Genomic DNA, 15,624 nt, shown 5'->3' with positions numbered 1-15,624 from the left:
TGAAACGCCTGCAAAAAAACTACCCAGCCTAAGAAAGCACCCAAGGACCCCACAGGATGGAGTTGATCCACGCCTTGGTCTCTCGGTAGGATCTGGCGGCCCTGAAGATCCCGGAGCAATACCGCATGGTCATCTGGAGGGGCCTCCAAGATTTGAAGCAGAACCACGATTACGGCGGGCAGCAGCTCCTCCGTTCCAGCGGCAACGCCGCCACCATTTCCATCGGGACTTCCGGAGAGCTGCAACGGCAGCGCGTCATGGAAGCCGTGCATTTCCGAGTCCGCCACACCATCACCATCCCGAACCGGAGCGGATCCGACGAATGGGCGGACTTTGGCTTCGACCTGCCGGATTGCAAATCCCGCAAACAGTCCATCAAAGAGGAGTTTCTCGAGGGAGAAATCAACTGAAGGGGACTTGTGGGGGGGGAGAAGGTCAGGGGCAAGCCAGCCGGCCCTGCGGCCCTGTAGATTTTGGCACCAGACTGAAGCCACAGAAAAATATTAAAAGTATTTCGGCGAGGTTGTGGCGGTGTCCACTCTCGTACGTTTGTCTACTACGACCTTGTCGCGCAACCCCTCAGAAGGAAAGAGTTCGACCGGCAGACTCAGAAAATCGTTAAAAACGTTACATGTCACTTTCGGACGACGTCGTGGTGCAAAAACGCAAAGGAAGAAGGAAAGCGACGTGTTCCGGCAGACTCAGAAAATCGATGAAAACTTCCCTCCGAATTTGCTGAACATCCAGGTATCAATTTTGCGTCTGCAAGGAGAGAGGAGCTGGCTGGTTTTGTTCCTGAACGATCCTCAACTTTTCCTCCAACGACGGCCATGGTTTCTTCTGAAAAAATGGGTCTGTGGTTCCTCAATCCCCCATTTTTGGTTGAAAAGGATCTAGAAACAAGGGGTACCGCCTCCGCCGACCCCCATCCCTTCCCGTAACGGACTGCCAAAAAGTATTTGTTTTTCTACAGTGCTACGTAGACTGAAAACAACAACAACAACAACAAACTGTTTATAAGTCAGTCAACAAAGCTAAGTGACGTTTTGTATTAGTTAGGTTCACCCTTTGCTCTGCCCGAGCAGACATACGCTGTACATAACTGTATTTAATCACTGTTGTAAGGTTTATGTAAGCTATTTTAAGATGGACGTGGCTTTGTCTATCACCAAGATTTGACCATTTGGGGTCTAATTCCAAGGGTCTCCTAACTTGGCAACTTTTAAGACTTGTGGACTTCGACTCCCAGAATTCCCCAGCCAGCAGCAAATGGCTGGTTAGGGAATTCTATGGGTTGAAGCTCACAAAACGTGGCAACTTTTAAGACTTGTGGACTTCAACTCCCAGAACTCCCCAGCCAGCAGCAAATGGGGGAATTCTGGGAACTGAAATTCACAAAACTTCATAATTTGTGGACTTCAACTCCCAGAACTCCCCAGCCAGCAGCAAATGGGGGAATTCTGGGAACTGAAATTCACAAAACTTCATAATTTGTGGACTTCAACTCCCAGAACTCCCCAGCCAGCAGCAAATGGGGGAATTCTGGGAACTGAAATTCACAAAACTTCACAATTTGTGGACTTCAGCTTCCAGAATTCCCCAGCCAGCAGCAAATGGCTGGCTAGGGAATTCTGGCAGTTGAAGTCCACGAATCTTAAAAGTTGCCAAGTTTGGAGAAAAAGACAAAGAAAAAAAGCCTTATTTGTACAGTCAAAGGGATTAAAATTCGCAGATGATTTCGGCTTGGGGAATCCATTCCTAAACTGAACGTCCCGATCTTCATAAAGAAATGGATTTTTTAAAATTATATCTGCTTCGCCATGAACTCCGAAGTCACACTTCCTATGTCGCTGAAGAAATTTGTGGTTGTGTAATGGGGTTGCGATTCAGAAAATGGGTGTCCTTTACGGATGCAAAGTTTTCCCTCTTATCACAATTTGCTGCCTGAGAGTCCTGCATCAGTCTGTCTAACGATAAAATTAGGATAAATATTCAAGGATCATATTGGGGCTGTGGGTCACAAACAACCCCCAAGATAAGCAATCTGTACGCAACACCTACATGCAAACTTAACATACACACATTTTTCAGTCTCTAAGGACTGCCCCAAACATGCAGCAAATTCCTGGGGAATTTTTGGGGTGGACAAAAATAGCTAAGACTAAAAGAGAAGAAAGAAAAAAAATTGGCTTTCCTGTTTAAAATCTTTAGAGTAAGAAAGTGTAAAAAACAAAACAAAACCCACTCTTGCCAGTTCCCAGAGTAAATTCAACGGATCGTAAATATTTTAAAGAAGGCGGTGTTAATTTTGGAAGATTGTCCTCTGATCCCAACCAATTTTTCCCCCCCAACTTTCAAGTATTTGGAGCTTCGAGGTCCAAATTTAACAGTGCTCCAAGTTGTTTTTAGCAGGAAAAAAAAAATAAGATTTTCCAATCAAGTCCAGGATTGAGTTGACTTTTAAAAAGTCATTCCTTTTACATATTTTTTAAAGCAACGCATCTCGGCCGAGCAAGAGATTCACACGGCTTGGTTTATTTGCTTGCAGAATTGGTGTTGTTGCTGTTGTATTTGTGTGTGTGTGTGTGTGTGTGTGTGTGTGTGTGTGTGTGTGTGTGTGTGTGTGTGTTGAAGCAGCTGGCTGTTTCGCAAACGCACACATTTCCAGGTGATTTCAAATTTCCCATCTCTTTAGCAGTTTTCCTGTAGGACGAGGGGTAAAACTTCCTTCTTGTCTAACCAATTCTCCGAGCCAATTGAGAGAGGCAGCCCCGAACTGGGCTTTGCGATCCCGGATCCCGAGATCGAATCACGCCAGCCAAGCAGAAATCCTTTTAAAGCACTTTACTTTAAAAAAAAAAAAAGCTTTTCAGTCTCTTACGTTGTGGGAATAAGAAAAACACCTTTCCTGACCCTTTTTCCCTAGCAGCAGTATTACTATCAAAGATTTCTAGATAAGCCAAGATTAGCAGCAAAACAAAATAGCCCAGGATGCAGCCATGAAGCCATGAATCATTGGCTTGCTTGCTTGAAGGGGAACTATGGTTGATTCTGGGTTGTTGTTGTTTTTTAAATTTGCTTGAAGATATAAAGAAGAAAGTACAAGAGATGGAGAATTATCTTTTCGTCTAAAAATCTCTGCTTTAGGATGGGCAGCGATACCCTTCAAAAAAAACCAAACCTGATTTATGTCTAAAGGTGGAGCTCTTGCCTCACAATCAGGAGGTTGTGAGTTCGATCCTAGGTAGAGGCGGATGTAGGGTCTCCTGCTTGGGAAGTGGGTTGGACTAGATGACCTGTGAGGTCCCTTCCAACTCCGTTAATCTGTTAAATTATCCCCACAACTTCTCAAACCATGGCCTTAAGTGACCAAAAAAAAAAGGGCCAAGCAGAAGTTTTTAACGTGCTGCCCATATCTAAAAAAAACCAAACCTGCACAATGGCCCCAGACTGATATTTTCTCCCACGAAAAAGAAAATAAATTACGTCATTCAAACTACTGTCTCACTTAGCGACCGAAAAATGTTGGGCTCCATGGTGGTCGTACCTCGAGGGCTACCTGTACTACAGATAACACAGCGAAGCGTTGAAAGTTGTTTAGAATTCATGGCTTCTGTGGGTCTGGCTCAGGACGCAGCAAATATATCCGCCTCTTTCTGGATGATCGTTCAGACCAGTGCTGGTATTCGGGCGAACCGGTGGCGGTGGCGGTGGGAGGCTCCGCCCACCCGCCCAGACGTCACGTTTTTTGATGCTCTGCGCGTGCGCTCAAGGCCCCGCGTATGGGCGGTGATGGCGTGTGTGCTCGCATTTGCCAACCGGTAGCCAAGGTAAGTGACTACAACCCCTGATTCCGACAATAATGCTGGCTTCAGTTTAGGGGATCTGACTGGGACCCCAAGAAACAGACAGAAAATGGATTTCAGTTTAGTTTAGTTTTTTTTTCCCCCTGAATGGTCAAACATGTTTGCTTTGCTGTAATGATCTTTTTGAGGAACACACAAAAAAAGAGAAATTCTTATTTTTGTATGGTTTTTTTTTTCCTTTTGGTAATACAATAAATGTATTTTGAATGTTGTTTTCCCTCTATAGGGAGGGGGGGGGAAATCCCTTTTGTATAAATGCATCTTTTTTCCCCCACATTCCTGAGCAAATATTTCTGACTGTCCTGTAGCCAAACTATTTAACACTAACGCTAATCGTTCCAAGTGTTTTAAAGCAGTATTTCTCCGCCTTAGCAACTTTTAAAACGGGTGGACTTCGACTCCCAGAATTCCCCAGCCATTATGTCTGGACTTTGACTCCCAGAATTCCCCAGCCATTATGTCTGGACTTCGACTCCCAGAATTCCCCAGCCAGTATGTCTGGACTTTGACTCCCAGAATTCCCCAGCCATTATGTCTGGACTTCGACTCCCAGAATTCCCCAGCCAGTATGTCTGGACTTTGACTCCCAGAATTCCCCAGCCATTATGTCTGGACTTCGACTCCCAGAATTCCCCAGCCAGTATGTCTGGACTTTGACTCCCAGAATTCCCCAGCCATTATGTCTGGACTTCGACTCCCAGAATTCCCCAGCCATTATGTCTGGACTTCAACTCCCAGAATTCCCCAGCCATTATGTCTGGACTTCGACTCCCAGAATTCCCCAGCCATTATGTCTGGACTTCGATTCCCAGAATTCCCCAGCCATTATGTCTGGACTTTGACTCCCAGAATTCCCCAGCCATTATGTCTGGACTTTGACTCCCAGAATTCCCCAGCCATTATGTCTGGACTTCGACTCCCAGAATTCCCCAGCCAGTATGTCTGGACTTCGACTCCCAGAATTCCCCAGCCATTATGTCTGGACTTCGACTCCCAGAATTCCCCAGCCATTATGTCTGGACTTCGATTCCCAGAATTCCCCAGCCATTATGTCTGGACTTTGACTCCCAGAATTCCCCAGCCATTATGTCTGGACTTCGACTCCCAGAATTCCCCAGCCATTATGTCTGGACTTCGACTCCCAGAATTCCCCAGCCATTATGTCTGGACTTCGACTCCCAGAATTCCCCAGCCATTATGTCTGGACTTCGACTCCCAGAATTCCCCAGCCAGTATGTCTGGACTTCAACTCCCAGAATTCCTAAGCCGTTATGTCTGGACTTCAACTCCTAAAATTCCCCAGCCAGTATGTCCGGACTTCAAATCCCAGAATTCCCCAGCCATTATGTCTGGACTTCAGCTCCCAGAATTCCCTAAGCAGTTGACTTCCATGCATCTTAAAGCAGCTAAAGTTGAGAAACATCGTTTTCAACCACTAACAACCCATCATTCCCTGCCAGAATGGCTCCTGGGAACTACTGAACGATGGTAGATGTAGTCAAAACAGCCCAGAGAATCCGAATGGAGGTGAGCTGATCCGGAAACAAATCTGGATCAGCTTTTTTTAATTTTATAAACATTTCATTTCATTTCATTATATTTTTAACTTTAAACTCACCAGGCCTAGGAATGTTCTGAGCAGTTACTTTATCCAGACAATTAAAAAAAAGGTATCAATGCAGGAGTGGAAGGAGAATTTAATGACATCTCCCTTGGGAAAGGCTCAAACTCGAAAACCAATGCAGATAAAAATTAAAAACAATAAAACAGCCACTCACCGAAAAGGAAGGAGACGTTGGTCCAATGGCCATCATATTTTAATCACAATCTTCATCCATTTTTTAACCTTTTGCTGCTCATAGTTGTGAGGTGGGGGGGAATGGTACTCGAAGACTTTCCACCATCCTTTTCTCAGCCTCTGATGGTTGCCCCAACAACTACAGGTCCCATCCTGCTGGAAAAACCTCTCGTAGCTCCAAAGCGCCGTGATTTGAACCTCATGAATGCCCCCCTCCGATTATTAATGAATTAAAGACAAATGGAAAAGGAGGGTCTTCGAAAGCGATTCTTTGCACTCGGGTCTGTTTGCAAACCTATCCTTTTATTTTTGGATGCCTTGAGAACCTTCCAGGTGGTTCTCCGAGACCTGGTGGGATTCCTGCAAGGCTTCAGACATTATTTTGAGTTTTCCGGATGGATCAGCAAAATACTCACGTTTGGGGTTGGATATTTTTAACTAAATCAGTTTCCCAGATACGATGGATTCAGAAGGCTCGGCGATGAATCTGCAGAGCGCCTCCTGCAAGCAAAATTATAATATAATATAATGAATTATAATGTAATAAATTATAATATAATATAATAAATAATAATGTAATAAATTATAATGCAATGCAATGCAATGCAATGCAATGCAATGCAATGCAATGCAATAACATAACATAACATAACATAACATAACATAACATAACATAACATAACATAACATAACATAACATAACATAACATAACATAACAACATAACATAACATATAACATAACAAAACAAAAACTAACCTAACCTAACATAATATAATCAGTGGCGGATTTCACTTATTTTTACCGGCCAGCCTTCCATACATGTGCTTTGCTCATGTGCGTGGCTTCCATGTATGCGCCCAGCATAAAAAATGTGGCTAAATAGGACCACCTGCAATTTCCGCTACCGATTCGCCTGAACTGGTCCGAATCGGCTAAATACCACCTCGGAATATAACATAGTAATTAATGCAATGCAATGCAATGCAACGCAATGCAATGTAAGGCAATGCAATGCGATAACAACCGTAACATTTTTAACGAAGACATTTGGTTGATACCTAGGATGCTGGCAGCAGCCGGTATCAACCCCCAGCGCCAGTTCAATGATATTCGTGATACATCATTTTAAATGTTCAGTTGAGTCAGTTTCATGTTTAATGAATAAAAGAGATAACAACAACAACAACAACAATAAGAAATCTGACCCCGCTCAGTTTCCACACTCAGAGAAAGGAGATCCAGTGGAGTTTTCCTTCTGGGTTTGTTTGGATCAAGAACCAGGGTGGATGTGGAGGGAGGGGAGGGTCTTAGTGATAGGGGGTAGGGGGTCCCTCACCGGAAAGCCGCAGGTGCCTTCTTCGTAGCCGTGTCCGGTACAGTTCTTTCCTCCGTGTTTCGGGGAAGGGCTGCTGCACCGCCGTGACCGCCGTACGACTCCTAATCCACAGGAGACGGGGCAGGGCGTCCACGAGGCCCACGGGGACCACGCTCCATCCACTAAGGCAAAGAACAAACCGTGGTTTAATATCCCGAGGCGTGGCTTGGAAAAGGATGAACCAGTGAGTCGCGGGTTGCTAGTCCTCATGTTGCGTCTGTGCCCCCCGAGTCGGGCCCCCTGCCAGAAAGTGACTTGGAAAGTGAGGGGGAAGGGCCATCAGGACTTACCTCGGGAGCACCGGCTTCCCTGGCTCAGCTCCAGGAGCCAGAGGCAGGCCAGGTGGAGGAGATAACGAGGCCTCCGTCCTCTGACTCTTCCCCCCCCCAGGCCACGCCTCCAGACCCAGCTGATGGCAATCAGGCCTGGCTGGACCCTAGGTTTTGTAGGCAGGAGAGGCGGGAAGAACAGAAGCAGGGGTGGGGCAGGCCTAGGAAGTGCTGAGTCATGGAGCCACACCCCACAGGATATAAAAGCAGCGAGAGCTATTATGCCTGAGAGCTGTTTGTTCCTGGGTGACTCATCGGCGACTCATCGGGAGATAACAGAGACACTTGGCAGAAGCTCGCTATTTTGCTGCCAGAGCTGATAGTGCCAGCTAATTAAGCCATCGCTCGGACGGAGGCGAGGGGGGACAGAACATCTCATTAAATACCGGCACAGTGGCTCGAGTGGCATAATCCGAGTTGCTCCTCCTCCCCTTTGCAAGGGAGACCTCCTCTGGAAGGGGGAGGACTGTCGCATAACCGGACCCGTTTCTTGATCCCCGAACATGTCTCCAGGCACGGCGACCAAGGGGACCACACCGTCCAGCCGCCATTACCTGAGACAAGGGAAGACAGAAAGAAGCAGAGGCAATACTGATTAGGGGGGCGTCAGGGACCAATTAAAACAGAACAGGCAGGTTAGTCCTCGACTTACGACCACAATGGAACCCAACGTTTCTGTCGTTCAGTGAGTTTCGTCCCGTTTTACGACCTTTCTTGCCGCAGTCATTAAGCGAATCACCGCAGTCGTTATGTCAAGTCGCCCGGTTGCTCAGTGAATCTGCAATTCACTTTATGACCGCCGCCAAACGTTCGCAAAATCAGGTCCGGTCATGTCATGATGATGCGACTTACGACCTCACCCCACTTAAGAAGGGGAATTCCCACCCCCGTTATGGTCGTAAGTCAAGGACTACCTGTATTGCCACCGATTCTTGGCCAAAAAGCGATGGATTTTAGGCCTGGAGCCATCTGTAAGGGGAACCAGGCTTAAAATGTTGATTATTTTATTATTATTATTATTATTATTATTATTATTATTATTATTATTATTATTATTATTATTATTATTATTATTATTATTCGGACAGCGAAGAAAATGGACTTACTGGGACAAGGCTGCAGGTTGGGGCACCCCTTGAGGTCAGCTGAAGGGCCCAGGCAGCGCATCCCGCTCTCCTCGTGGGTGCATTCGCGAATACGCATCTGGTTTTGGATGCCGCAAGTGACGGAGCAGGGGGACCACGGTGACCATGGCGACCAGGTGCTCTTGGCTGGGCGGGAGAAGAGGAAAAAAACAAACCCATGTTCGACTTACAACACTTCGCCTAGCGACCGTTCCAAGTTACAACACCACTGCGAAAAAAAAGTGAGCTAGGACCATTTTGGTCACCCTTACGACCGTTTCAAGGACGGTCCCGCGATCGACATCCGGACGCATGGAAATGGGTTCACATTTCCTTTTTTTTTTTTTTTTTTAAAGGTTTTTATTTTCTTATAAACATATTGTAAATGTACATTCTCTTGTCCATTCATTAATCATACATATTTTTTTCTAATGAAAGCACACAGATAAAACATTTTAATTACGTTTGGGGTTGCTCTTCTACCCTTTCTTTCCCTTCATTTTACAACAAACCACCTTCTTTTTTCCCTTCCTCCCTCCCTCCTCGCCTTTCCTACCTTCTTCCTCCTCCTCTCTCTCCTCCTTCCTACTTCTCCTTCCTCTCCCCCACTCCTCTCCTCTTTCTCTCCTTTCTCGCCTTCTCCCCTCTATCCTACCTTCCTCTCCTTTATCCTTTATCCTCTATCCTACTTTTATATCCTACCTTCCTCTCCTTTTTTTATAGTAATAGCACTATAGTAATAGCACTACTATTAATCTTCTCATCGTTCCCATCACCAATCTCTTTCCACTTATGACAGTATGACTATAACTTGTGCTGGCAATCCTTATGATTTATATTGATATATTGACCATCAATTGTGTTGTAAATGTTGTACCTTGATGAAGGTATCTTTTCTTTTATGTACACTGAGAGCATACGCACCAAGACAAATTCCTTGTGTGTCCAATCACACTTGGCCAATAAAAAATTCTATTCTATTCTATTCTTTATCCTTTATCCTACTTTTATATCTTACCTTCCTCTCCTTTTTTTAATCCTACCTTCCTCTCCTTCCCCTTCCTTCCATCCCTCTCTCTCCTTCACCTCCTCTGTCTTACCCTCTGTTCCTTCCTTCTTTCTTTCTTCTTTGTTGTGTAGTATTTCCCTTGTTTGGTAACCGAGCGACTCCAATTTTCTAATATATTATATACTTTCTTTTCATCTTCTTTTGACTCTGTTCCAGCGTAAATCTTCCCCACCCCTTCAGAAACTTACAATTGAGGGGTGGGGGTTACCTGTACAGCGCGAGCCGTCGCCCACGAAGCCACTCTGGCAGGCGCAAACGTAGGAGCCCAGAGTGTTCAAACACAACGCGTCTCGGTTGCAGTTGTGGCTGCCTCTGGTACATTCGTCGATGTCTGAGAAAGAGGAAAAAAAATCAGAGAATATTTTTATAAGAGAAATATAAGAGAAACACTGAAGCGGGCCGAGGTCACAGCCCCGCCGGAAGGGACCTGTGAACGGACGTCCAAAAATGATAAAACGGTACCCACAATCGTATACAGGTAGTGGCCCTAAGACTTACGCAAACTCACTGAAACCTCACCGGGCAAGTGAGAAAACGTCTCCCTACCTATGCAGCGGAGTAGGCCGTCTCCTTCTAAACCCTGGGGGCAGCGGCAGGAATACGACCCATAGGTGTTAATGCAGGTGGCCTCGGCCAGGCAGCTCAGGGCTGTTTTCCTCTTGCACTCATTGATGTCTTAGGGAGGGGAAAAAATTAGGAGCAGGAGGAGGAATAGTGAAAGAGGAGGAGGAAAGGAGAGGAGGAGGAGGAATGGTGGAAAAGGAGGAGGAGGAAGGAAGGAAGAGAAAAGGAATGAGAGAGAAAGAGGAGGAGGAGTGAAGGAGACGGGACAAGAAAGGAAGGGAGGGAGGGAGGGAGGGAGAAAAGAAGAAAGGAAGGAGGGAAGGGAAGGGAAGAGAAAGAAAGGGGAAGGTGGAAGGGGAGGGAAGACGAAGGAAGAAAGGAAAGGAGAAAAGAAGAAAGGAAGGAGGAAGGAAGAGAAGGAAGGAAGGAAGAAAGGGGAAGGGAGAAGGGGAGGGAAGAAGGAAAGAAGGAAGGAAGGAAGGAAGGAAGGAAGGAAGAAAGGGAGAAAAGAAGGAAGGAAGGAGGGAAGGGAAGGGAAGGGAAGGGGAAGAAAGGGGAAGGTGGAAGGGGAGGGAAGAAGGAAAGAAGGAAGGAGAGAGAGAGAGAGAAATAGAAGAAAAATTACACTATTTATAAAAAAAGGGCTGAACTATGATTGTAAGTCGAGGATAAAAGAACTGAATTTGAATACTTTGAATGTGATATTGATATTGAACATTGATAATATTTTGAATACATTATCATCTTGAAAAGAAGAGAAGAATAGAATAGAACAGAATAGAATTTTATTGGCCAAGTGTGATTGGACACACAAGGAATTTGTCTTGGTGCATATGCTCTCAGTGTACATAAAAGAAAAGATACGTTCATCAAGGTACAACATTTACAACACAATTGATGATCACAATTGAAGAAGAAGATGTCAACGAAGATTCAACCCTCCAGGCCAAAAAGTATTTTAAAAAGGTTTAAATGATGGCCACTGGACTAGTTGATTTAACCTTTTAAAGAAAGATAGCAAGAAGGATAAATAATAATACTACAGACATACGACATGAATTAAGCTTCTGTCGTCTATCATTCTGCTTCTTTTAATCTGAGAGATGGCTAATCTGGGATCCCCTTTGCTGGAGAATCCACAGGCTCTCTGATTTATTTATTTATTTTTATTTGCTAGAGGATCCACTTAGCTCCTCCCTGTCATGAATTTCCTATCGTTTTAAATCTCCTTTCCGGTTACAAAACCTACTTCGGTAGAGTTCACCATTCTCGCAAACGCTAACCCCGCAGACCCACACGCACACAAAACACACCGCTACACAAAGAGACAAAGCTCAAAAGTTACCGACACAATGCACACCCCTTCCTTCGAACCCCGGGTTGCAACGGCAGCTCCTTTCTCCTCGGCTTCCCTCGCAGGTTTTGCTGACGTCTGAAATGGAAGCAACGTAGTTGGTCTGTTCCCGGGTTTCAAGGGAGCGTCAAATCAGAACGACGCAGTCAGATTAAACCAAGATTAACACTGGAAGTTTTTAAGAAGAGATTGGATAACCATTTTGTCTGGAGTGGTAAAGGGTTTCCTGCCTAAGCAGGGGGTTGGACTAGAAGACCTCCAAGGTCCCTTCCAATTCTGTTATTCTATTCTATTCTATTCTATTCTATTCTATTCTATTCTATTCTATTCTATTCTATTCTATTCTATTCTATTCTATTCTACTCTACTCTACTCTATTCTATTCTATATTTTCTATTCTATTCCATATTTTCTATTTTATTCTATTCCATATTTTCTTTTCTATTCTATTCAATTTGATTCGATTTAGGACGCTGTCCATGAATTAAAAGAGAGAGAGAAAAACCCAGTACCTTTCTTTATTAAGAAGAGCCTCTCAGCTACCAAAACACGTCCAGGAATCTCTGGGTGGAAATCGTAAACCAGGGCTCGGATGTAACCAAAACTGGACTCCCTGCGGGATGTAAAGAGGAAAAAAAACAACCCAGCAAATATTGGCCAATTCTGAAAGGGAAAAAAAAGAGAGAGGAAAGGCTTGCAGGAAATTTCCTGAAACGGGCAGAAAAAGAGCTCCATTTTTTTGTCTCCTTCTCAGCTTTTTATTGCCTCTTTTAAATGGCGTGTAAATGTGGTTTTATCTCTATGTGTCTGTTGATGGCTTTTCTTCCGGAAACAGGAGCGGTAGATGCTGGTTAGGTTCAGGAAGACAAGTAATTTCCCAGCCTCTTATACTTCTTTCTGCATAGGACTAATGAGCTAATCTGTTGTGGCCCGCCAGTTTGCTGGCGGAACCGACAGCAGACTTGGACGATGAGGAGGTTGGGGAGGAACTGGGGCCAGTTCTGGAGTCTGGGGAAGGCTTTGGGGGATGCTCTGCCTCGGAGGCAGAGATAGAGCCAGGACTTTATGACATTTCCCAGCTACCAGAGAGGCACCTGCCTTTGGAGGCTGAGATGAGTGAGGAGGAAGAACAGCTGGGGCCTGTTCCAGAGCAGTTAGAAGAGGCGAGGACAAGGAGTCGACGCGGGAAGCAAAACACATGTGGACCAGAGGTGGGTTTCAGCAGGTTCTGACCAGTTCTGGAGAACCGGTAGCAGAAATTTTGACTAGTTCGGAGAACCGGTAAACACCACCTCTGACTGGCCCCGCCCCCATCTATTCTCTGCCTCCCAAGTCCCAGCTGATCGGGAGGAAATGGGGATTTTGCAGTATCCTTCCCCTGGAGTGGGAAGGGAACGGAGATTTTACAGTATCCTTCCCCTGAAGTTAGGTGGGAATGGATATTTTATAGTATCCTTCCCCTGCCACGCCCACCAGGCTATGCTACGCCCACCAGGCCACACCCACAGAACCGGTAGTAAAAAAATTTTGAAACCCACCACTGGTGAGGACACTGAATGGCCTCTCCCTGACTGGGGAACATATAGAAAGAAAGGGAAGTAGTTGTCGTAGGAGACAACCGTTCGTATTTCTGAAGATTTTGCTCATGGTGTTTCGTGCCAGAGAGACTCCTTTTGCCAGAATTTAATTTGCAGCCTTTCGGCTGGGAGCTCACGGCTTGGCAATTATGGCAAGGAACTGATAAGGTCTGCTACTGCCGTTATCTCCTTGAAGGACTCTTGCCTGGATTTTTTGGTGGGTGAATGCAATTAATTCACAAGAGGTGAATAAAAGAGGGGATTTTCGCGACCAGAACTCTGTTCCTTGCTGTTGTTGTGGTCTGCCCCAGCAGCCTGCGGAGCGGCAATGGAGTCGGACAGCGATGAGGCCAAGGTGGGGCCAGGGCCATCTAGAGACTGCTAGTAGTGAGGCAGAGGAACAGGAGGAGCCTGTTACTAATGCACGCATGAGAAGAGCTGCCAGAAGGCAAGAGCAGCTCAAGCAAAGAGGACGACTTGGGAGTAAGGCCAAGAGATGATTGGCCCCTCCCATAAGGCTTAAAACAGACCATCAACGGCGTTTGGGCTTTGCCGGAAAACAACGTTGGTAGCTTCGTCGTCTTCTTTGTGACTTCTGACTGTTTGCCAAGAAAGGCCTTTGACAGTTTGCCTAATTGGACCAAGGTTTGTCATAGGACTGAGGAATTTGTGTTGGGAGGAATTTGCTTTAATTTAGTTGAACTACGCTGGGAATGAAGTAATTCTCAGCTGTTCGAATAAAGTTTGTTTTTTTCACGGACTGAGTTTCCTACTACCTACTTGGGCCTGGGTCACAACACCTACGTCAAACCGCTGATCTCCATCTTCTCCACCTCGTCGGCGATGACCACGGCTTGGTCATCCAGCAAGGTCAGCGGACGTGGTTCCTTGATCCACTGAACGAAGCTGGAAGGCGAGAGGTGCAGGTACTCGGGTAGCCGGAGGACCGCTGTATCTCCTTCCAAAAGGGGTCCAACTTCTTTTCCCAAAACAAAAAGAAGAAAGTGAGGGGGGGGGAGATGAGGGAAGAGGAGACGAAATTTCTCAACGTTCAAATAGGCCGAATAGGTTATTTAAAAAATGCTTTTAAAAGGTTTAAAAAAAAAGGTTCTGACAATCGCGTGGCTCAGCTGAGGTTGGGGGGTGGGGGCAGGGATTTTTGCTACTGGTTCTCCCAACCAGCTGCCCCCATTGCTACCGGATCGGCCAATCCGGTCTGAACCGGGAGCATTTCAACTCTGGGTCAAACTATTCTCCAAAGCATCTGAGGGCAGGACAAAAAGCAACGGGTGGAAACCAATCAAGGAGAGCAGCAACCTAGAACTAAGGAGGAATACCCATGCATTTGCTTTTCCCTGCCAAACTGCAAGGTTGTCGTTTTTCTCACCACTCGCTCCATCTTACCGATCGATGCTCCCTCCAGGGCGAAATAGAATCTCAATCCAGAAGGGTTTAACATTTGAAGGCGGGTTAAATCGTAAGCTTCGACTCCAGGAGTTTTGGGGAGCAGGGCACGGAGCCTCACTTCTGCCCAGAAAAGATTGGGGTAAAAATCGTCATCTTGTACCGATAGGAGGGTTAGGATACGGCTGCGGTTGCCCACCGTTATCCTCAGAGCCCTGCTTCCCACGGATCCCAAGCGCCGCCGGTAGCTGCAAGGAAGAAAGACGGTCTGTAAAGAGAAAGGACAGCTTGCCCTTGACTTAACAACCAGAATTGAGGCCAAAATTTACGAGGCATTTGTTAAGTGAGTCTTGACCCCGTTTTACGACCTTCCTTGCCACGGTTAACAAGTGAATTCCTGCAGTTGTTAAGTCAGTCATATGGGTTGTTCAGTGAACCCGGCTTCCCCGTTGATTTCGCCTGACAGGAGGTCGCAAAAGGGGATCGTGATTGGCCCCTCCCAGAAGGCTTAAAAGAGCAGCAAGGAGCCGTTGGGTTCTTTGTAGGAAAGCAATGTTGATTTCCATGCTTCTTGTCAGCGTCTCTTGAACTTTTTGGGGGGTTTGCCAAGAAAAGGCCTTTGGCAGGTTGCCAAAGACATCAAAGGTTGGTGATAAGGCCAACAGAATGGTTATTAAGAATTTTGTTTTGGACTAAGCTGAGAATGGATTAATTCTCATCTTCTTTTAATAAGTTTGTTGAGGACTGAAATGTGTTTGGTAATCACTACTTGGGTCTTGGTCATAACTTTTCCACTTTCTTCTTTCCTCCTCTCCCTCCCCTCCTTTACTTCCCCTTCCTTTCCCCCACTCCTCCCCTCTTCCTCCCTTTTTAACCTTCTCTCCTACTCATTTCCCTTCCCTTTCTTTTTCTCCTTTTCCCTCTCTTCTGTCCCTCTCTCTCCTTTCCTCCCTTCTCCCCTCTTCTTCCTATCTGTCCCTCTACTCTTCTCTCTCTATTCCCTCTCCATTGTTGTGTTTCTTTTCAATTCGATATATTTTTCAAGATGGTATTGGAGCAACCCCCGATTGTCTATTTACATACATTTCCCTTTCAATTTCTTTTCTATTTTACTGGTTACGCATATATCAATGTACATTTATATAATAACACTTTTTTTTTT

The 15,624-nt window shown here is 45.7% G+C and overlaps 2 protein-coding genes across 3 annotated transcripts in view; one reads left to right on the top strand and one right to left on the bottom strand.

The window, feature by feature from the left end:
* TP73 (tumor protein p73) overlaps positions 1-1,807 on the top strand; it is a 28,115-nt gene extending 26,308 nt beyond the window's left edge. For both annotated transcript variants that reach the window (XM_058161091.1, XM_058161092.1), the window contains one exon: positions 90-1,807. In XM_058161091.1, the coding sequence (XP_058017074.1) occupies positions 90-410 (321 nt within the window). In that variant the 3' untranslated portion in view covers positions 411-1,807. The remainder of the gene's footprint in view (positions 1-89) is intronic.
* Positions 1,808-8,280: 6,473 nt separating this feature from the next.
* Positions 8,281-14,457, bottom strand: LOC131187209 (pro-epidermal growth factor-like). Its single transcript, XM_058161449.1, has 7 exons — positions 14,396-14,457; positions 13,863-13,964; positions 11,994-12,094; positions 11,473-11,559; positions 9,772-9,894; positions 8,477-8,641; positions 8,281-8,339 (listed from the first exon to the last, which is right to left on the bottom strand). Exons 1-7 carry the CDS (start codon positions 14,455-14,457, stop codon positions 8,281-8,283), a joined length of 699 nt encoding a protein of 232 aa, XP_058017432.1.
* Between the last annotated feature and the right edge of the window lie 1,167 nt (positions 14,458-15,624).

This window comes from Ahaetulla prasina, chromosome 18 (genome assembly GCF_028640845.1).
Source record: "Ahaetulla prasina isolate Xishuangbanna chromosome 18, ASM2864084v1, whole genome shotgun sequence".
NCBI lineage: Eukaryota > Metazoa > Chordata > Lepidosauria > Squamata > Colubridae > Ahaetulla > Ahaetulla prasina.
This window is presented reverse-complemented; position numbering and strand designations above follow the sequence as displayed.